A 23,968-nucleotide genomic window follows, 5' to 3' on the forward strand; every position below is an offset into this window, starting at 1 on the left:
CCAACTGGAGTGTTGTCTGATGTCCTTACCATTTGTTTTTTTAAATTTCCTACATAAAAGAATATTTCAATACCCTGAAAGACATGAATGTAATGCAATAAATATTCTACAGGACATTTTCAATTTCATAACTGATCTCAGAATATCAACATATGAACAATGCAAAACATAAAAAATATCATAACAATGTAGAATATGGTTCCTTGAGGCATTTAAACTCAGATATTCATGATTTTGAATGCAAAATGCTAGAGTTCAAGAGTTACATTTATGCAGAACTTTCTTCCTAACTATTTTTCACTTTAAGTCCTAAGGTTAACTCATGCAATTTGTCAACGTAGGTCTTTTTCCATCTAAAAATCTATCAATTGAATTGAGAATTACTTTACATTGCCTTGTAATTGCATATTCAGATTAGTTATTGACAAGAAAGTTTCTATTTTTCCATTACTCAGTGTTTTCCACAATTCTGCAAAATGAAGAACCCTAATTTCTAAATCAGAGAAGTAAAATACTGACCTGGATTTGGAGAAATGTGCAGAATGAACTTCAGTTGAGTGCTTAGAAACAAATTTCGTTCAGCAAAAGGTCAGAAAGATCAAGAATTTGAGAAATGAGATGAAGAAATGAAGATTTGAGATTCTAAAAATGGCTCTGCGTGGTTCCTTTTATGCATTTTAATGGACACGCTTACTGCATGTGGCCACTTTTTTCAGAAAAAATGGAAGTTGTAGAGATGATGTTGTGTGTGTGTTCACTATTGCTAGCAAAAGTGAACACTTTGAGGGTAAATAGCATGCGCGTGTTCACTATTGCTAGAAATAGTGAACGTTACAGAGGGCTTTGCATTGAGTAATTTGAAATGAGCTACGCGTGTTCACGTTTTCTGGAAAAAGTAATCACGCACATGTAGTATCCTTCTGCGTGATTACTATTCTTAGAAAAAGTGGTAACGCGCATCAACCTTAACTTGTAACTACACATTACTCATGCGTGTGATCACTATTATTAGAAAAAGTAACTACGCGCATCACATTACCTCTATTTAAGCCTGGGCGTAGTTACTTTCACTAGGAAAAGTGATTGTTCCAGAGAAGGGTGTCTTCCAAAGGTTTCTGCGTGTTCACTTTCATCAGCAAAAGTGATTGTTCCAGAGAAGGGTGTTGTTCCCTTCTCCTCTGCGTGATCACTTTCATCAGCAAAAGTGATTGTTCAGAATGAAACCCTGTAATTGAAGCTCTGCGTGATCACTTTTCTGCAAAATAATGACTCCTTTTGTTATTCAAAGCTCCTTAGAAACTTAATTGCCTCATGCATTCAATTTCAATCATCTCATTTATGCATCCACAACATGAGCCTTCATTGAATCAACACATTATTCCTAAAACACATATAAAACAGAATCTAAAATCAGAAAATTGCAGAAATTAAAATAAAGAATTAACAAAAGTTTAAGTAAATTACAAATAGAGTAAAAATGGTTCAGAAATGTAAGTTGTCTCTCACAAAGCGCTCTTTTAACGTCACTAGCTTGACGTTAAATGTTCCTCACTGCTGAGAAACCAAGTTAATGCAAAAAGTGTTCCTATTGAATTCTCCTCTATTGTAAATCTTCAGTCTTTGGCCATTGACTTTAAACTTTCTCCCTTCTCTCTGATCTTCAAGTAACACAGCACCAAAGGGAGATACTTCCTTTACCATAAAAGGTCCTAACCATCTAGACTTGAGTTTTCCAGGGAACAACTTCAATCTAGCGTTGAATAGTAGAACTAGCTGCTCTGGTCTGAATTCTCTCTGCAGGATGAATCTGTCATGTATTCTTTTAGTCCTTTCTTTATACAGTTTTGCATTTTCATATGCAATTTGTCAGAATTCCTCTAGTTCATGTAGCTGTAACACTCTCTTTTCTCCAGCCTTGGTTGAATCAAAATTCAGCCATTTAGTAGCCCAATATACTCTATGTTCAAGTTCCACAGGAAGATGACATGATTTCCCAAACACTAATTGATATGGTGACATACCAATTGGTGTTTGAGTGCAGTTCTGTATGCCCATAATGTATCATCAAGCTTCCTTGACCAATCTTTTCTTGAGTTATTGACTACTTCTCTAAGAATCTTTTGGCAAAGACCTCGAGCTTTTCGTGCAGGTGCGCCAAAACCGTGGATTTGTATTTTCTTTCCTTCATAAGAATTTACATTTGTTCTAATAATCTCTCTTCTACGAGTTCATTTTTTTCATAAGCCTCTTCTATTAGTTTTTACGAGTTTTTGCATGACGGCTAATTAAAAAAGTCACATAAAGAAATCTATTCCAGTCTAAACTCACAATATTTAATTTATTGAATTAATAATTTATTCGTGATTAATCTATTAATCTTCAGTAGTTAAGTAGACTTTTGGTTATGCAAGCTTGATCTTTTATTTGTGAATAGTGATGGGGTGATATGCAGAAATATGCAGAAGTTTGTGTTTTGTTTTTCTCTATTATTTTATGTCATTTGTATGTCTGTGTAGGAATTCAATGATGTGTTCGATGGAGTTAGCGAAAATTTCAATATCAAACTAATGTTTTTACTGTTATTATTTTCAAAATATTGATTATGATTCTCATTATGGTGTTGCAGATTAAACCTGGTTTGAGTGCTTATGCACAGAATCCACGACAGGCAGCGGAATCTCTGATTTCTCTTTTGGATAAAGCGGAAAGTGTTGTTCCTCGAGAGTTTCGCCCCAGAACACCCGTTAGAGTTGGGGTCTGTATTATTTTTATTTATTAAAAAATGTTAACATCAATATTTAGAGTTGATTCTGTGTAACTAAAGTGAATTCCAAAGTCTAAAATGGTTATATATTTTATACATTTTAGTATCCAAATTATTTGTATGATATACTGCAGGCAACTGCGGGTTTGAGGGCTTTGGAAGGGGATGCATCTGACAGGATCTTGCAAGCGGTAAATGATGCTTGCTGCATGTTGTCTCATGTTGAATGCTTTTAGCATATAGAAGCATCCTCAACATTTTAAACTTATGTTGCTTCCACGAATTGTTCATATAAGGTCCGGGATTTGCTTAAGCAAAGAAGCACTCTTAAATCTGAAGCTGATGCGGTGACTGTGCTGGATGGAACCCAAGAAGGTGCTTTTCAATGGGTATGCTTTATGAACTTATTAGTAATTAGTGATTATTAGTATTTGGTTTTAACTTTTGAATGCATTTAGACTAGAGGAGAATTGACAAACTTCTATTAACAATCAATTAGTGGTTACAATGCATTTGCTCTAAAGAGCACTTTATTCTCTGTATGCAGCATCAGTTTTGATATGTATTCATTAACTTATATGAAAATGAACATTTTACTGCCAAAAAAAAAAAAACTAGTTTTAATTAATATTGTATTTTATTTTCATTCTTCTTTCCTACTTAGAATTCTAATAACATGCCAAAATATAAACAAAGGCATAAGATAGGGATAATCTGAACTTTGAAGAACTACATAACTCCTGGTCTTGACTTCTTGTTCTCTCATTGGTGAGCAAAACTGAACTTCACTTATAAATCGTCCACAATAGGGAAAAGGACAAGATATTTTTGAATCTCATGGCCATTGCTTCCTAAAGCAGTCAGCACTTCCGAATCTGCTACTGCTGTGTGTTTGAATGGTTATTTTTGAATCTAAATAATACTCAAGTCTTACCAATGTAAAACATTTCACTAATTGTTCCTCCAGAAAAGTTTCCTGTTCTAAACCTACCTGGATATGCTACATGAGTCAATATGGCTATTTTGTAATCTAAATAATACTCAAGTCTTAATCAATACAGTTATTTTTTTTTTTTCACTAAGGCATTAACCACCGAAGCCCTTTTCTACTAGGTGGAGTATGCTTTGTATTATGCTTCAAATATGCTATTTGAATATGAATCCTCTGCATCAGTTTTGCTTAATACATTTGTCAATCTTATCTTTTCTAGTATGATCAATGCAACATTCTGATAGGTTCAAAAGTGTATATAGCAGGAGAAAAAAGGAAAATAGTTGAAGAATCATAAGTTGGAACTAACTAATTCAGTTAGTTAGAACAACTAGCCCTTTTAGCAATATAAATAAGAGCTCAGGGGTAGTTAGGGACTAGAGTTTTTTTGGAATAGGACTAGGTTGTTTGGAGAGTGAGGTTTCTCAAATTACCTCAGGGCAATACAATTGTGTAAATCTTCCTATTCCTAATCTGGACCACATTGGTGTAGCATTGGGAATTAGGGTTCTGCAATGAAGAGGCATTCTTTGATATTGAGTTTGATAATCGATTCCATTTCATTCTCAGCTTTGCAGCACTTATGTTTTTGTTGGCTTGCATAGGCCAACTCTTAATACTGTTAAGCAATGAAGGCCAACATTTAATACTAGAGGAATGCTAGCAATATACTCTCTAACACACTCTCTCTAACATTTTCTTCACTATTAATTAAAATTTATTTAAAACTAAAGAGTATGAGAGAGAAGCATTAATTTAGGAGTGAGAAAGAGTGAGATCCACATAACTTTTGTAGTTTTCAATAAATTTTAGTCAATAGTGAAATGTGTGTTAGAGAGAGTATGTTAAAGAGTGTGTTGCTAGCATTACTCTTAATACTATTAAGCAACATTGGTCTTGTGGCAGTGGTAAAAGGCTTAAATTTGGTTTTAGTTCTCCAAAAATTCAAGATTTCCCATTTGATATCTCATTTTTAATTTTTCTTTTTCAAAAAGTCTCCCAAAAGTTGTTTTTCTTTTCCATGTGGTTCTTCTGTTAGTAATTTGTTACTTTTCTCCATTATTTACCTATGTTCGTCCAACTTGACTAATAATATGATAAAATTGACGTGGATGATGGTGTGGTATCTATACTTTTATTTCATTCATATTTTCGAATCTCAATTTTAAAAGTCCTAACTTTATAACCTAAAATTTCATTGAAAATACAAAAGATGTGATGTTATTAATGACATCTCATTAATGTCATGTCTCAATTAAATTAATGAGCCAACTCAAATGTTAAGTAAACAAATAACAAAACAAGTTAATAAATTATAGAAGGATTAGATGGAAATGAAAAACAATTTTTGAGGGGCTAATTGAATGAAAGTTAAAAAGGAAGGATCAAATGGGAAAATTGGGATATTTTGGAGAACCAAAACCTTATTTAAGCCATGATAAAATTTTGATGACGTGATATTGTCATAGTAGTCAATAGTGGCTGCTATTGCGGAGGTGAGGAGCGGCAGGGTGCTGCTATCACACTGGCGTTGCGTCACATTCCATTGAAGCGGTTGTCGCACTGCGAATCGTGGCAAAAAATAGAGAAAATCGCAGCCATCACGGCCACTATTTCATTTCATTGAAGCGGTTTTCGCACTGCAAATTGTGGCAAAAAATAGAGAAAATTGCAGCCATCGCAGCCACTATTTTATCCTAGGTCAAATCCCTAGTTTATCTTCCCTTTTTGAACGTTAGACAACCTTTAATGAGGGCAATCTTAGAATTTCGCTCCCTTTTTACATTTTGATATCTTCTTCTTCCTTGTTGAGCTAGCCTTAGCTCTCTTAGTTCTCCTCTAGTTTAACTTCGTTCTCTACGCATCCTCTTGTTTCTAGTGTCCATCTCCAGCGAAGCTTCCAACATGACCCAAATGTTTTCTGGTTGTCTTCTTCATCTCCGGTCATCATCTTTGACTCCAGCAAAGCTTCCAACTTGACCCAGACATTTTTTTATCATCTTTATCTCCGGTGAAAGTTCCGACAAACCTAAACCATTCTCTGTTTTCTATTTTCCTTCTCTGTTTTTTATTTTCTTTCTTTGTTTTCTATTTTATATATGTGTACTTTATTTACATTAGATATATTTAAAACTTTAGAATAGCAGTCATCTTGCTGCTATCTGCTATCCCGTTATAACGTTTTTGGGGTCAACTGCACCACATCGCTTTTGGGATTGACTACTATGGGTATTGTACAATCTCTTATTTATACTTCACCTAATGGAATAAGATTTGGTTGTTGTTGTTGTTGTTGTTATTGTAGTATTGTATAATTTCCAATACTCACCTCCAAAGTTTGCAATAGTGCATGTTGAGCTCCTCCTTAGGATAAAACTAAATTGGTTCTATCTACTTAGTCTTTTGACTTAAGCTCTAAATGTATGAACAATTATATTAGAAATGGATTGAGCTTAATGCACTTCCAAAAGCTAGTTTAAGGGGAGACAATTACACTAGTCTTATAAGGAATATTATGGTCGTATTCCTAACCGACATAGGACTTCTTAACGTATTATACTCATATTTAGTTTCATTGTATAGCTCATATTTAGTTTCACAATTACGTATTTTTCCCTTGTTCTATTAGATATGAATAAAAGTGCTTCTTTTCTATCAACTGGAATTTTCATAGATCTCATTATCTTGTGAAATAGGTTGGTGAGCCAAGTTATTCCTTTCTCTCCAAGGCACTTCCATACTTAGAAAAGTATATTATCTGGTTCAACCACTTTTCCATTGCTGATCCTCTTCAGTGCTTCCTTTACCACAAAGTCCTAAATTCTACAATAGAAGCCTCCTTTCTAGAGTTTGAAATGCATGAGTTCATTACAGTTGGATGCCCTTCATTCAATAACTTTTGAACATAAACCTTCCATTGTTCCTTGATACCAAGACGTCACCTGCCCATCCTTAGTGCATTTTTACATGATCTAACTATCTTGACTTCCTTTTTCCACCTTTAGCAAATCTATTAATATACCTTTTACTGTTTTGGTATAATGCCTCATTCTCACTATGTTAGCCAAAAGCATAAATTTCTGTTAGTTGGTATTGAATTTTTAGGGGAAAAAAAAAAAAAGAGGATGGTTTTGAATGTCCTTATTTATACGAAGCTGATAATGTTAACAAAAAACTTTGATTTTTGTCTGGTACTCTGGTTTACACTATCTGCATAGTATAAATGCGAAAATAAAATAAAATTAGACATTTAATAAAATTTGGAAAAATTGTCTGAATAGAGAAATAATATTGGGATAATAAAAATATTTTTTTACAATTTTATGGGTTATATTTCTATTTTCTGCATAATTAACCAGTTGTACATGCTGTAAAAAATTACTGAATTATTGAGTTTTTGAGTATAGCTTAATTGAGCCTTAAAAATATTTCTCTAATTGAATCCAGTAACATTTTTTAAAAATATTTCCAATTAGATGAGGAAAAAAATGTTTAAAGAGAAACAGTATTAAAATAATTATTTTATCTTAAAAGAATCCTCAGCCACACATTTCTTTATAAAAGCATTAAGCCTTTTCTTCTTCTCCTCTAAGTGTGGTAGCCAAACATCCTTCATCCTTGCACCTCTTTCATTTCTTTCAATTTCTTTTGCCCAAAAAGAAAATCACCTATGTTCTTGAAGTTCTTGACATTGGAAGTTTAAATCTTCTTCCTTTTGATGAGTTTTCTTCTATACATGGAGATTTTTCTTCTATCTTTTTTGTTGATGGTTGAACCTTGAACTTCTTTCATTCCTCATGTGGTGTTTTTGAAATTTTGCTTAGAATCAATGATAAATTCTTAATTTCTTCAAGCGTTGTGTTAGAAACTTCAATCTACTGAGTTTTTCTTCTTTACATGGGAATTTTTCTTCTATCTTTTTGTCGATGGTTGAACCTTCAACTTCTTTCATTCCTCATAGTGTTTTTGAAATTTTGCTTAGAATAAATGATAAATTCTTAATTTCTTCAAGTCTGTGTGTTAGAAACTTCAATCTACTGAGTTTTTCTCATTTAAGTATTTATTTCCTTTTTTCCTTGGCTCTAAAAATTTCCTGCAGCCCCTATTGATATGTGTTTATTTCCTTTTTCTTGGATTTAAGTTCCTTTAGTTGTTTTCATAGATATTTGTAAAGTGTTTATGTTGTATTTGTTAGGTTTTAGTCAAGAACCAAAGAAAACATTTGGAATCCCACTCCACCCCAAGAACAGCCAGGATTTTGAAGTGGTAAAGGGGAGATGTGTTTTCATAGATGGGAAAGTGTCACCTAAATGAGAATGTCCCTAACTCATTGGAATGTGAATTTTAATTTGTTTTGTATGAAATTTGGTGAAATTAATTGTTTAGATTTTGAAATTTAATTTGTGTTTGGTATGCTTGACTTTAAATTGGAACGTTGGATTGGTGATAATTGATTATGATTGCGTGACTATGAAGATTTTTGAAATTAATTGATATTGAAGTGATTTTTGTCAAAAAATGTTTTATATTATGTGTCTTCAAAATTTTAGTGTTTGAATTCTTGCCATAAAGAAAATGAATTTTTGTAACATGTGGCCTTGAATTTTAAAAGTTTTTACATATTGAATTTTCTTCTTCTCAAAAGTATTTGATAAAGTTATTTAAAAAGAATGAAAAGAATTTTGTTTTTGACTAAAGGTATATTTTTGGATTTTTTTAATAAGTTGAATGTTGATTTGGATGGCTGGTGTACTAATAATTATAACGAGACTGGTTAATGGAAACTATTTCTTATTTTCAGGTCTTAAATTAGAAAAAGTCCAAATTACAGTAGAAATTATGTCGAATTTTTGATAGAAATTTCAATAGATTAATAAAGCAAGTGGATAATTAAAGTTGTATTATTGAATTGTGTATCATTTACATAATATTTATTGGATAAGTATGATTACGAAAAATACTTTGCTTATAACATTGAAAAATGGTAAGGGGAGACTTATTATATTGCAACCAACATCATGGATGGGTTGTGTTTTTGGATCCTTGACTATAAATGGATTGAGCGTTGGGGTTTTTAATGGCCTGAGGTCGCTCCATTTTAGTTGAAATTCACACAATTGATCTCGTTCAACCCAAATAGACCTTAGACATTATCTTAATCAATAATTTCGTTTACATCTCTGTAGTGCTTGGAATGTGTGTTTGTGTGTGGGGAGGGAGGGGGTTGTAGTTGACGCTTGCAGAGATGACTGTTTCATCATTTCACTTACACTACACAAGATTTAATTGCGATGGTTATAGATTATGATTGTATTGTTAAAATGGTAATCTTTACAAAAACTATCACTTTTTTTGTTATTGAGGAGTGAAATAGAACATTTCCGAAGCTCATGGTCATTTCTAAAGCAAATGGGACATTTTTGGAGCTTATGGTCATTTTTGAAGTGCATGGTCTCGATCCATTCCTAAATTAACAAAAAAGTGACAACTCCTAAAAAGGTTGTCTTGTTAGTAGCACGATCATATAACCAATGACCATTGGGATTAAATCTTGTGGTGTAATGCAGGTAAAATGGTGGATGAGTCATTTCTACAAGCATCAACTGCAGAACATATAACACCTTCTTGCTCTTATTCCTGTCTGCGAGCTCTTGTTCAATGTAAATTCAATAGTTACTAAGGAATTACATTGGGAGGAACAATGATTGTTTCACATATATTAATGATGTCATAGAATGTATGTTTTTTAATTGAATTTATTTTTAAGGTAATTCTGCTTGTTTTGGATCTGTTCTACCCTCTGCTGAAAAATCCTACACACTGATAGTTAGAAACTGTCAATATCCGCCTAAATGTCATCTACTAAAATGTCTACCCTAGAAAAGTACATCTCCCCTAGAAGCATTACTCGTTGTCTAAGAGGGATCTTCCTCATCTTCCATCTCATAATCCTCTTCAGGATCTTCTTTGGGGGCTTCCTCCAACCAGTTGGCAGAGGGACGTGGAGTGCAGAGGTACAATAAGCTTTGCGGTGGCAATCCCCCCAACTGAGGTGAGCCTCCTCAAACGACTAACTTCATTAACAACAGTAATAGTAGAAAAAGGAGGAACAAGAGGGTGGTATTGGCACATCGAGGCCTCCACCACAAATATATCCTTCAAAACTAGCTCAGGCTCTAGAGTGGGCTCTAGCAGAGGAGGCATGACACTGGCAAGTGCCGAAATAGGTGTAACAGAAGGAGACATCCTTGCAATATATTCCTCTATTCATGGAAGTGAAGGTGCGATCCTCTTAGATAGGATGGTGGTCACTTGAATGAGCAATATGATATCACCAATGTTGTCAAGATCGGGATCTTACCTAGGATCGGGAGGGGGGTCAAAAATTGTAAATCGTGGGATCGTAAAATAAATCGTAAGATCCTACCATACATGTAAAACTATATATAAATATATATATATAAGCATAAAATAACATACATAAAGAAATTAACATCTAAATTACATAATTTAATTAAACATAACTTAAAAGTCATAGATTCTAGATCCAATACAATACATAATTAATCAAACTAGTACTAATTTATTACAATAAATTTTGCAAGCCCCAATCGGGATAATCATCTTCTATATAGTCATCTTTATCAATATCATTCACATTAGGCTCATCATTATCAGCAGGTGGAAGGTCCAAATCATCCATAGGTGTACTTGCTTTACCAACACCACTACTTGGTTCTCCATCTCGAATCAAGTTCTCATCTAAATCCATATCTGATATTAGGTCATTCTACTCCTCTACAATCCAATCATCATCAGAAGCAACATCCTCAATGTCAAAGTTAGACTCTTTCCTCCTCTTGATACTATTGCCTAATTTTGAGTTTGCCATGATATATACAACATCATTCATCGTTTTTTGCTTTAAACGATTTCTTTTCTTGGTGTGAACCTAAATATCAACATAATTAATTAATAATTTAACACAATAATTAAAGTAATCCATTTGGTAATTTAAGAAATAACTTACCATTTTAAAAACACTCTAATTATGTTCACAACCAGATGAGCTGCATGTCAAGTTCAATACACGAATGGCAAATTTTTGTAACTCTTGATGTTCTCCACCCTAAGATTTCCACCGTTGTGATGGAGTTTTCACTTTTATTTTAGTAATTGCTAATTTTGTTCTAAAATATCCTTCTTTAGCTTTGAAATACTCCAATTGATCATCAATCTTATTCACTTCATCCATGTTTTGTACCATTCTTTCTAAACACTCATATAATCCATGCTTAACTTCAAAATCAGCTGCAAAATCCAAAGCATAATGCAAAATTGGGTTAAGGTAGTAGCCTGCAGCATGCAAAGGTCTATGCAATTGGTTGTCCCATCTTTTATCAATTATCTCCCATAGTGGCTTGAAACTAGAGATTAAAGAATGAAAAAAAAAAAGAGTTTTCAAACTAAAGCTATAAATTATCAAATTAAACTAAAGTCTAATATACCTTTTTTTAACACCATTTAAGTATGTTTGAATTTTTTCCTTGGTTCGATCCATTTCTTCATAAATGAAACCCATGGCTGGCTTGTTCTCTGAATCTACCAAGCGCAACACTCTAATTAAGGGATAAGCACCCCTTAAACAATTAAAAATATCTTTTCAAAACTCCTTATTCATGACTAGATTTTTTACAACTATTTCATCCTTCGTTTTGACAAACTTACTATCCTTCCATTCTTTGGATGTAAACATTCTTAATAATGATCCTTTATTATCATTCAAGCATCCCAAAGTCAACTAAGAAGTTGCAAAACGTGTAGCTGCAGGTCTAATTAAATCTGTACCTTAAGTAAAGGTATGCAACAAAGATATAAGACTAGTTCTAGAATAGATGTAAGTTGTGATTTTTTTTCATTTGCAATAGTTTCTTTATGTAACGGTATCTTCTTCTCAAAATCCTCCAACATAAGATCAATGCAATGTGCAACACAAGGTATCCAATAAAGCCTTTTCCTCTTCTCCATCAACATTTCTTCTGTTGCCTTATAATTTGCATTATTATCCGTCACAATTTGTACCACATTTTCTTCTCTAACTTCTTCAACAACATCATCTATTATCTTAAAAATTTTGTCTACTATTTTGCATATGTTAGATGCATCAATAGACTTCAAAAACACAGTTCCTGTTGGACTATTTACCAAAAAATTGAGTATAGTCCTCCTTCTTTTGTCGGTTCATCCACCGGTCATTATGGTGCAATAGTTTCTTTATGTAACGGTATCTTCTTCTCAAAATCCTCCAACATAAGATCAATGCAATGTGCAGCGCAAGGTATCCAATAAAACCTTTTTCTCTTCTCTGTCAACATTTCTCCTGCTGCCTTATAATTTGCATCATTATCCGTCATAATTTGTACCACATTTTCTTCTCTAACTTCTTCAACAACATCATCTATCACCTTAAAAATTTTGTCTACTATTTTGCATATGTCATATGTATCAATAGACTTAAAAAACACAGTTCCTGCTAGACTATTTACCAAAATATTGAGTATAGTCCTCCTCCTTTTGTCGGTTCATCCACCGGTAATTATGGTGCAATAGTTTCTTTATGTAACGGTATCTTCTTCTCAAAATTCTCCAACATAAGATTAATGCAATGTACAGCACAAGGTATCCAATAAAGCCTTTTCCTCTTCTCCATCAACATTTCTCCTGCTGCCTTATAATTTGCATCATTATCCGTCACAATTTGTACCACATTTTCTTCTCTAACTTCTTCACCAACATCATCTATCATCTTAAAAATTTTGTCTACTATTTTGCATATGTCAGATGCATCAATAGACTTCAAAAACACAGTTTCTGCTAGACTATTTACCAAAAAATTGAGTATAGTCCTCTTCCTTTTGTCGGTTCATCCATCGATCATTATGGTGCATCCCATTTTTTTCCGTATAGCTTTGTGCTCTTCTAAGATGCTATTGGTCTTCTCAACTTTTTGCTTCAAATATTTTATCCGAATCTCATGGTAGGGTGGTGGCTTAAATCCAATACCATGTCGAGCAATTCCTTCACACATCTTTTTAAATTTCTTACTCTTCACAACATTGAAAAAAATTGCATTAAAAATGAAGCAATTTCTAAACATGCATCTTCTCTCAAACCTTGCTTAAAAATTGAATTAATTGTAGATTGGGTGGTTACTTCCCTTTTCTTAAAAAGAGTTGTTGGACTCTCAACATCACTTTGTATTTTTCATTTGCCAACATTTTCAAATTCACCCACATCACCTTCTATTCCTTTTCCTTCAAGCTCTTGCTGTGTATTTGTTTTTTTATAAATTTTTCTTGCAATTTAACAACAATGTCCCACATTTATTTTTGAACATCATCAGGACAGCTATGTAAGCTCCAACATTTTGCTTTGTTTCTACCAAATGATGTTTGAAACGATAAACTCCTCCAGTATATTCATTCTCACAATATTTGCATTTGATGTGTCTAGCATCTCCAAAAATAGAAATGCCATGATTCCACGCCACATCATTTCTTGTTCCAGCAGTGTTGTTTGATTTTGATCTTAAACTTTCACTTCCACCAACAATACCACTCCCTGCAACCATAGTAGTCAATCTCGGATAGCGGCGAGGAGTGGTCGACCTAAAAAACGCTATAGCGGATAGCGGGATGACCGCTATTTTGAAGTTCTAAGTATTATATCTAATATAAAAATAACATCCAAAATAGAGAGAAATAAAATACAGAGACGAAGAATAAAAACATATAAGGAAATAAGAAAACAGAGAATTGGTCAGTCACTAGCAAATGTGCAGGTTCGTCGGATGTTTTATCAGAGATGAAGAAGATGACCGTAAATGCTTGGACCACATTGGAAACTTCGCCGGAGTTGAAGAAGACAATCGAAGATGAAGACAAACGGAGCACGTCTAAGTTATGTCAAAAGCTTTGTTGGAGACGAAGAAGATAACCGGAGGACGACTTTGTCACGTCAGAAGCTCGCCAGAGAAGGACATTGGAAGCAAGAGAATGTTGCAGAGAATGAAGATGGGGAAGAACGAACCAGAGAATTGAGAGACGAAAATGAAAACTTAGGGCTCGTGAGAAAGAAGATATAAAAAATGTAAAAGGGGTGGAAATCCCAAGATTACCCCCAATTTAAAGATGTCCAACATTAAGAAAGCAAGGGCAAAGTCGGGTTTTAGCCAGGGATGAAATAGCGGCCGCTATGGCTGCGATTCTCCCGCGATTTGGCCGCTATTTGCGGCGCGATGGCCGCTCCACTGAAACGCGACGCTATAGGCTTCCCATATTGGCGACCTGCCGCTCCGCTCCTCCGCAATAGCGGCTGCTATTGACTACTATGCTTGCAACTCCACTTAATTGAATTCCTTTTCTTTTTCTACAGCCACCAACTTTCTTTCTTATATTATCTGCCATGTAGCAATGAAAATAATAAAAACAGAGGAGAAATGTAGAACCGAGAATCCCACAAATTCACCCACACAGAACTGAGAGAGCCTCACCCACTTAGAAACAACCACAACCACGTAGAACAGCACAAACAGCCACAGCCACCAACCAACACAAAATCAATGGGAAGAAGAAATCACAATAGCAAACACCAACAAAATCCAACCAATCAAACCTGAAACCCACAGTGTAGACGTTGCAAAATCAGAACCCAAATAGAGAGAAGATGAGAGATTGGGTGTCGATGAGTTCTCCAATGGTGGCACGGTTAAATTTAGAGAGAATGGAATGATGAGTGTTGAGGAAGAGAGGCAAAATCGAAGGATGGGTGTCGTGTCATGGAAGAGAAACAAAATGACAAGATGGCTGTTGCAGAGAGAAAATTGAAGGATGGCTGTCACAGAGAGAGAACTGGTTGCACGCGCATGAGAAGAGGAGAGATTGGAAAAGATTGGGGAAAAATAACCTAGATAGATTTTTTTAAAACCGTGTCAGAAAAACCTGACCTAGAAACCCGAACTCCTAGAAGCCCAACCCGCAAAGCCCAACCAGAACTGACCCAAAAATCTGATGCTGGGATCGGATCGTATCGCGATCCTGTAATCTTGCCAAAAAAGATCGAGATTTCCTCCGATCTTTCACATATGCGATCCTAAGCCCGATCAAGATCATCCATACGGTTTAGGATCGTAAAATCGTACGATCAAGCGATTTAAATGGCGATTTTAACAACATTGGATATCATCATTCACTTCTTGCACAGCAAAGTTGGAATGTCTGAACTCAACAAGCACCTGCTATGGAAGGAAGTTTCCCCCATTAGGGGATCAAACATCCATGTCCGTCATCTGGATAGATCACCCACACCTTGAGCACGATGGGGTGCATCAAGTATAGGTACTGTCAAAAAGGAAGAGAAAAGAAACATGCAAGGCACACAAGAGTGAGCTCATGTTTCTACATTCATAACACATTGTAGTCCTAAGCAGGAATTCTAATATATCATGCATAACAGTCATACACGGAGTTCTCCAACAATTTCCTTGAATAAGGCAATCATACATGGAGGATGAAAGGAAAACATACAACTTATGTAAGGTGCAGTGCATGATGTAAAGTTCATTTATGAATTAAGTCTCTTATTTATATGTTTCACCATGCATGTGAACCTAAACACGCCAATGTCTCACTACATTGCATAACCATAATTTGTGAGAAGTCATCTGAAGACCTCATTACCTATTGGTACTAGCCCATGGCCAAAACATAATTTGATTGATTAAAAACATGCCTCAACAGGTAATTTCAGGATTGGTCCCTAACACAATCCCAATAATGTTTTGTTCATGTAAAAAATTTGTGATGAAAGACTTTCTTTTCAAATTAAATAATCATTTTAATACTTTTCTCTTAAAACTTTGTTTTTCCTCATCTATTTGGAAATACTTAATTTTATAAAAATAGGTTTAATTATTTGGTCCATAGAAAAGTTGTATAATTTAGATGTAGTTCTTATATAATTTTTTGTTAGGATATAGTCCTTACTTTTTTACAAATTATTGTTTTTTGTCCTTCTAGTTGACGTGATTCATTGAAATACTGTCAAGTATAAACTTTGGTTGGACTACATCAACTATAGTGATTAAAAATAATAGTTCTTGAAAAAGGAACAACTATATCCTAACAAAATATTTTATAAGGATTAGCTCTCCTTTATATCAAATAATAGCAACATCATTTCTTTTCCCTTGTTTGAATTGCTTAATTTCCCTGTTAGTTTTACTAGTTTGCACCACATATATGCGACAAAGGTTACCTTCCTAGCGTCTTCACACCCCATAACTTTGAAAATCTTCTGAGTCCCAAATCTAGAGTTGGGCTCCATCAAGGTTGTGGCATCTTCAAATTGAGGTGGATTTCTCTTTAGGAAAGTGTCCTACCATAGGTTTCATCGGGTTCTTACTTTTTTAGGTTCCTCTCCAAGGCCTCAGCTAGCTTTTGAATTGCAGTTGTTGCTACCGTATGGCCACCTCTACCTGCCCGAAACTTCCTATATTCACAAGATCACAGTTTGTCCAATTGAACAAAATTCAAATGTGACAAACAAGAAAAAACTTCCTATCTAAATCTCCCATTCCCATTTTCTTTTGAAATAGTAATATGAAAGCACACAAGCAAGCATATTAGGCCTTTCCTTAGGTCTAAAGGAAAAAAAATGCTCTTTTGGTCTAAATGGTGTAACACTCTCTGACTAAACCAGTCTAAGATTTTAATGCATTTAGTTTGAAAGAAAAAGGGTAATTATTTTTTCAAATGTTCCAAACTAAATGTATTTTAAATTAATATCAAGATTATAAGTTTGATTGGCTAGACCAAAAGCTCATTCTGGTTTAATCAATGGGTTTTACATTTGGTGCCTAAAGGTTGATATAGTCCTTTAAAGCTTTAGCTTTTCCCTCCGTCTCCACCTTCGTAGTATCTTCTCTGGATACCTCATATTTCACCTAGTTTTTCTCATTTTTACACAAATGTCTAGGTTTATAACACACCCATTTTGCTCTAACCAATATTCACTCTCTAAAGGTTAGAAGCCTCTTTATTAACTAGTTAGTTACTCTAGTTGGGGAAGTTAGTTTAGCATTTAACATTTATTATGTGACAACAAACAGAAATGTTAAATGCTAAACTAACTTCCCCAACTAGAGTAACTAACTATAGTTAATACTCTTCAATCATTGAGTGTCTCTTTCACTGCCTTTCCAATCGATCTTGCCTCTCAAAAATCATTTGGTTTTGTTAGAATAGATGAAAATATTTAAGAATATTGTCTTAACTTATCTTTTAGGATTAGTTTTTATCATTATTTCTTAGGATTAGTTACCTTGTTTCTCTATCTTATCATGATTTGTTTTCTTAATTAAATAGGTTGTGATTACTATAAATAGGGGTCAGGGCTTTAAGTTTTATGAACATCTCAACACATAACAACACATTTCAGTAAATATTAATTCTCTTTTATCTCTCTTCTTCCCTTTTATACCTTAAAACACCACAGTTTTAACATGTTATCAGAGTGGTACTACTACTATCCTTTGTGACCTATCTTGTCACTATTTCACTACCAAATTCCTATGATATGGAGTTTTACTATATTTTTATGATTCTTCCTTCAAAAGTAATTCCTTCTCTTGCCGTGTCAACCCTCCAGCGTCTTTGGTGTTATTCTTTCTGTTGAGTTATGTCATTTTTTGGTAATGTTCTTCATCAGAGTTGCATCAGAGGTGCATTTTTTGGTATGCTTCAAATAGTCTTTGACTTCGATGATTGACCCCTGGTTGTCTTGTCATTTTTGTGGCATATTTACCCACGTGGTTCAGATTGTGTACAATGAGATTGGAGACATTAGATGTCACCATGGGCTTTCTAGAAATTGTTCTAGCAATGAAACTTTTCTTGGGAGATCAATCTGGCTTTGTAACTTTATTAGAAGTATTAACTGGCCCTGTTGTTTTCCTAGAGACAATAGCTTGGCCCATAGCAGTTGCACAGATTGCCTGGCAGTATAGCCTTTTCAAAGAAATCATTTTGGCCTTGCAATTTATCAGAAGTATCAATTGCCCCATGGCTTTTCTAGAGATATAAGCCTTGCTTCGTGGCTTTCTCAGAAAATTTCCTGGCTCTGTATCTTTCTAAGAAAAATTAGTTTGACCCCACAACTTTAAATTCCAGAAGTATCAGCTGGCCTTGCATATCTTAGAAAATCACCAAGTACTTGTGTTTCACATTCGCAAATTATATTGTTTGACCTATATAAAGAGTTTATTTGTAACCAGCTTAGTAAACTTTAGCTTGAGGGGGAGTGTTAGAATAGTTGAAAATATCTAAATATATTATCAATTTATCATATCATATCATATATTTTAGAATTAGTTTAATTTTATCATTATCTCATAGGATTAATTACTTTATTTTATTATTATCTCTTAAGATTAGTTACCATGTTTTCTTTTATTATCATGATTTGTTTTCTTAATTAGATGCAATTGTGATTAATATAAATACGGGTTAGTGCTCTAGGTTTCATGAACACCTCAAACATCCGGACATATTTTAATACATCCTAGTAAATATCAATTCTCTTTTATATCTATTCCTCTACACTACCTAAAATTATACACTGCTAGAAAACATATGCATGGTTCAAAAGCTTACTAAAAAAGTGAATGTAAACTTTATGCTGAATGGGAAATTAAGATCTTGTGTACTCTCTGAAGTATCTTGTTAGTGTTACCTTGCCTTTTGTTTTATTTTAGGTGACTATTAACTATCTACTAGGAAACTTGGGAAAAGATTATTCAGAGACTGTTGGGGTAGTTGATCTTGGAGGTGGATCTGTTCAAATGGCATATGCCATCTCTGAGAAAGATGCTGCCAAGGCTCCAAAAGCACCCCATGGAGAGGACCCATATGTCAAGGAGATGTTCCTAAGGGGAAGGAAATATTACCTTTATGTTCACAGGTTTTTCTCTTTGCACTTGACATGCCACTCTGAAATGTTACCTTTTACAGGACCCAGGGGGATCCACTTCGTTTTTAGAATGATTTATAGATAGATAGCTATTCTATAATACAATTTCATCTTCAATGGCCAATATGTTTTAGCATTTTGCTTTCAGTTACTTGCGCTATGGTTTACTAGCAGCTCGGGCAGAGATTTTAAAGGTTTCTGATGATTCTGGAAACCCTTGCATCTTAGATGGCTTTGATGGTAAATATTGCTTCAGCTTTCTGCATGCCTGTTCCTATTTTTATGCCAGTATCAAGTGAGTATCTTTTATCATCATTATTATATATTTTTTACATCCTTCTTAGGGTCTTACAAGTATGGAGGAAAATCTTTTAAGGCTTCATCCTCCCCTTCTGGCGCAAGCTTGAATGAATGCAAAAGCATAGCTCTTAAGGCTCTCAAGGTTAATGAATCAACCTGTACACATATGAAGTGCACTTTTGGTGGGATATGGAACGGTGGTGGGGGGGACGGACAGAAAAATCTTTTTGTTGCCTCATTTTTCTTTGACCGGGCGGCTGAGGTATTTACTATTTTATTCAATCTTAGACCATATACTTCTATTAATTCCTCGGTATAATGCAGCATTGTCATGCTAATCATGTTAATTATTTGTAGGCTGGTTTTGCTGATCCAAACTTACCCGTTGTGAAAGTTCATCCTGTGGATTTTGAGGAAGCAGCCAAGCAAGCTTGTCAAACAAAACTCGAGGATGCCAAATCCAGTTATCCACATGTTGAGGAGGGAAACCGTCCATATTTATGCATGGATCTTGTATACCAGTATTCATTGCTTGTTGTTGGATTTGGTAGGTTTTGACCTGGTATTGATGTTACATGATATTGATGTGCTCTGCAAAATGAGTAATGGCATTATCTTCTTGCACTGATTGTATTCTTGTGCTGGCAGGTCTGGATCCATGGCAACAGATTACATTAGTGAAGAAAGTTAAATATCGTGATGCTCTTGTTGAGGCTGCATGGCCCCTTGGCAGTGCCATAGAAGCTGTATCATCTGCATAATGACACCAATATAATAATCAATTACCCACTCAAAATCTTGCAGGATGAGTTTCATCACTCATTTATTTTCAGGTGAATTTGCCGCCATTCATGATAATTAGAAATTGCTATAAGATCAAATTGTGATTGGATATGGGGTCTACATTTCAAGAATTATGATAGAATTCCTTCATTATTTTCCATTTGTAATTATTTTACCAAAGTATCTGTAACTGCTTTGGAAGACTGATTGGATTCATTTTGTTCATCTATTTTTTGTAGCCTTTAGAGATGAACATAATGGTGATAGTGGTAGCATTTCTTTTTTGATTCATTCCTTGTAATAGTTTCTCTTTTCTTTTGTATTTCTTTGTTGACCCAAAGTTGGCATGCACTTGGAAAAGCGTGTAGCATCTTATTGAAAGATTAATGGCACTAATGCTAAAGTAGTACGAAAATATCAAATACGAAAACGCATGAAATTGAAATTAAAAAATGAACATTTCCATTACTAATCATGGAGAAAAGAGAACAACTTTCGTTTGCCAGTAAATGCCACGAATTTTGTGTCCAATTTTCATTTTCGTTATGGCTATGTTGCATTGGCCAAAAGTAATCATCCTTAATACGAAGTCCACTACTATCTAACCCAATCCCTAGGTCGATGCAAAGTCATACATATACATGATCAATCTAAAACTAAGAATTTGATTTAAATACATTCATACGTAAGTGACTCTTGACTTCTCTAACATTTAACATTTCATGCACATATATAAGGACGTCTAAATCCTTCCTCAAACAACTAATACAAATTTTGTTGATACTTATTACAAAACTTCTCATCTCCCTTAACAAACTACGGTTTTAAACTAAACCTCTCATAATAAAGTCGCATACACACAAGCGTGATTTCATGGATATATATCCATTTTCTTAAATTTAGATAGCATATTAAGAGTTAAAGGCTGTTTGGGGAATGAAACAACTAAGTAAAATTTAGCAACATAATTTTTTTTTCTTTTATCAAAATACACATTTATTCTTTATAAATAACACTTATTTACAAATTAGTAAATGTATTTAAAATGCTTACATTCTTATACAATTATTTTATTTTGTTTTGGTCCATGTCATCGTGACACTATTGAAAAAATACTAAGAATATACATTAACTTATAATGATGTTGTAAAAAATCAAAATGTCACAAAATACTTATAGTGACTAAAACTTTTTTTTTAGGAATAAAAACTTATTTGTAAATAAATATCAACTATAAGAACTAATTTGAAAATATTTATATAATTTTTTTTTATTTCCTACAAGCATTCTATCCAGTAACATTGTGAAATTCTTAATTTCGTATTTAATTTATACAATAAATTATGACAAAATAAAAAAATAAACTTTTTATAAAACAAGTAGTATGAAAATGTAATGAAAGTAAAACTTTCTTATAAATAAATACATTCATGAAACTTTACGAAAGCATTAGAAGTAACAAATAATAAACTTTATCTTACTAATTAAATTTATACTGGAACTAATGAAGAAATAAGATGCGTAATTGAATTTCATTTATGTATAAAGTTTAATATTTACAGATCATATTCAAAATATATATTAGGACTTGATTTACATAATTACAATATAAAAAAATGATTAAGTCCAAAGAGCAGTCAGTTTATACCAAAATACCGAGGACACGATCCTAGTCGTTGTCCCTAAACTAACTCTCTATCTCTGCCAGTTTCTCCGAAGTCAGGTCCTCATCCTCTTCAAGGTCTCCAGTATTAGCCACGACCTTTGTGTTTGTCACTTGCTCGAAAGTAAACTAGGTAGGTCTTCCCATGTTGTCATGCTCAAGGAAGGTATACACGTAGTTTACCATTTTTGGTGTCCAAACAATTCCTCAATATATGTACAAACTAAGTGTGTGACAAATCCTACCATGAACATAATACTCAAAAGGAACACTATACTCTATATTCATTTCCAAAGTATATACATTACCCAGTTCATTATTAATATCTATAGTAGACTTACAGTGACAAAATCGTTGCCAGTCTCTAAACATACAACGTAATCTACTGTACATAAAACTACCTACTATTTTAATGGGTCTCCTTGGATCTGCCATCCTTATTCCCTAAAATATTTAATAAGGATGAACACTTTTCTCACTGTTAGATATAATACAAAAACATTATTACATATCACAACATCGATTTTACTCATGACTCAAATAAGTATTACCACATCAAACACATAATAAGTACATCAACAATTTCCAATATTGCATACATACTCAATCACAAATTCCATACAATTCTCTCCTTCAAATATGTACTTTTCTGTGCACTATGAACACAAATATTCAATGTTTCCAGTACTTTATAAGGTTTTATACAGATAGGTAAATAGTCGCCAATTAACCTATGAACACGAATACAACGTATACAATAATGAGTCCCTTAACAAAGATATAGTCAAGAGTATAGTCAAGAAACGAGTGAGTCCATGTGACATATTCACTCTCAAATAGAGTGTGTACACATACACGATGTCATTCACCACTCTACGTTTTTTCAGATTTCCAAAATCGTCTCCGAACTCTATACCCCCAGTGTATCATTGTAACTATTCATATTAATTCTTTTCATCACTTTGTACTCCTCATTTACTCCTTTTTTTTTTTTTTATCTCATTCTTATCATTCAACTAAAAAATTGCACTTAATAAAGTGCTTCCAAACTAAGTCCATATAATAGTAAATTGTATTGTAATTGCTTGAATTATTTGAATTTTCATATATGTTGGTACATAAAATGTGTGAGCTATGCAATTGCTGGATTAGAGTTGTGCGTTTGCAGTGTTGTTTGGTTGCTTTATTTGATGTAATTAGTAATGAGAGTTCATGATCGATCATTAAGTGTTTTATGTGTGTGTTGACGTGAGGAATATAACAAAGCCTCTCATTGTAACGATCATTAAGTCTTCATTTTGGAAAAAATAGGTGTTTTGGTGCAGGGTTTCTTGCTTAAGCGAGGTATGTCTCATTCAAGTGAGGCAGAGTTATGATGAATTGGACATTCTGAAGCAATCTTGCTCAAGTGAGATTAATCTCTGTGAATATCCAATTTTATCTGGATCTCATCTAAAAATAAATAAATAAATACATAAATAATAAAATAAAATAAAATAAAAATTAGTTAAGATTTTAAACTTTAGGTCTATAAGAGTTTAGGATTTAGGATTTTAAATTTTAAATATGTACATATTTAGGTTAGTGGAGAAAAAAGTAATTAGTTGGTAAATTTTAAGGGAAGTGGATGAGATGTTTAAGGAAAATGTGAGAGGTGACCATCGAAAAATAGGAAGGTGGAACCTTTTTATAAAAAAATAAAAAAATAAATTAAATAAATTAAATAGGATCTAGGGTTAGGAGGTGACTATAAATAGGAAGCTTAAGTTTTTAGAGGTAGGACTTTTACACTTTATTTTTACGGGACACTTTGAGAGTATAGGGAGAAAAAGAGAGAGAATTCTAGAGAGATAGCTTGGGGAACGAAGAAAAGAGAATTAAAAAGAAATCACTCGAGAGCATACCAAGGCGCATCCAAGGTCAACTAGAGAGAACGAACCAAAAGAATTGAAGGATAAAGCCAACGAAACTCTTACTTTTCAGATCAAGTAAGTTTTTCTTGTTGTTGTTTTGTTCTTCATCTATTATTTTTCTCATTTCTGCTTGTGCATTTTTTGTTTATATTAAAAGTTTGAATCTTTGTGTCTAAACAAAATATTTCTTCAACTATTATTTTGCTTTCATTTTTTTCTTTTGTTCACATTAAAAGTTTTGATCTTTTATTTCTAAACAAAATATCCTTTTATTATGAGTACTTTGCTTTCGTTTCTACCTTTTTCTTGTTTGTTCATGCTAAATGTATCAACTTTTCTTTTTTCCAAATAAAAATTGTCTCTTTTACAAAACTAAGTTTTCCTAACCCTAAAACTAGGTTTTTGTAAGCATAGATATTTTCACCTAAAAAAAAACCTTCCTTTTTTGCAAACTCTAATTTTTTCTATCCCAAAAACCCTAAAAAAAAAATTATTGTTTGCTTTGTCTTTTACTAAGCCTAAAAAGT

The 23,968-nt window shown here is 33.5% G+C and overlaps 1 protein-coding gene across 1 annotated transcript; it reads left to right on the top strand.

The window, feature by feature from the left end:
- The first annotated feature begins 1,812 nt into the window (after positions 1–1,812).
- Positions 1,813–20,207, top strand: LOC113866914 (apyrase 2-like). Its single transcript, XM_027501712.1, has 10 exons — positions 1,813–1,825; positions 2,115–2,149; positions 2,627–2,755; positions 2,899–2,955; positions 3,061–3,153; positions 18,568–18,773; positions 18,931–19,022; positions 19,127–19,344; positions 19,440–19,629; positions 19,731–20,207. The coding sequence occupies exons 1-10, from the start codon at positions 1,813–1,815 to the stop codon at positions 19,841–19,843; spliced, it is 1,146 nt and encodes a 381-aa protein (XP_027357513.1). The 3' UTR covers positions 19,844–20,207.
- Positions 20,208–23,968: the final 3,761 nt, after the last annotated feature.

This window comes from Abrus precatorius, unplaced genomic scaffold (genome assembly GCF_003935025.1).
Source record: "Abrus precatorius isolate BTA unplaced genomic scaffold, Abrus_2018 Scaffold5, whole genome shotgun sequence".
NCBI classification, from domain to species: Eukaryota; Viridiplantae; Streptophyta; class Magnoliopsida; order Fabales; family Fabaceae; genus Abrus; species Abrus precatorius.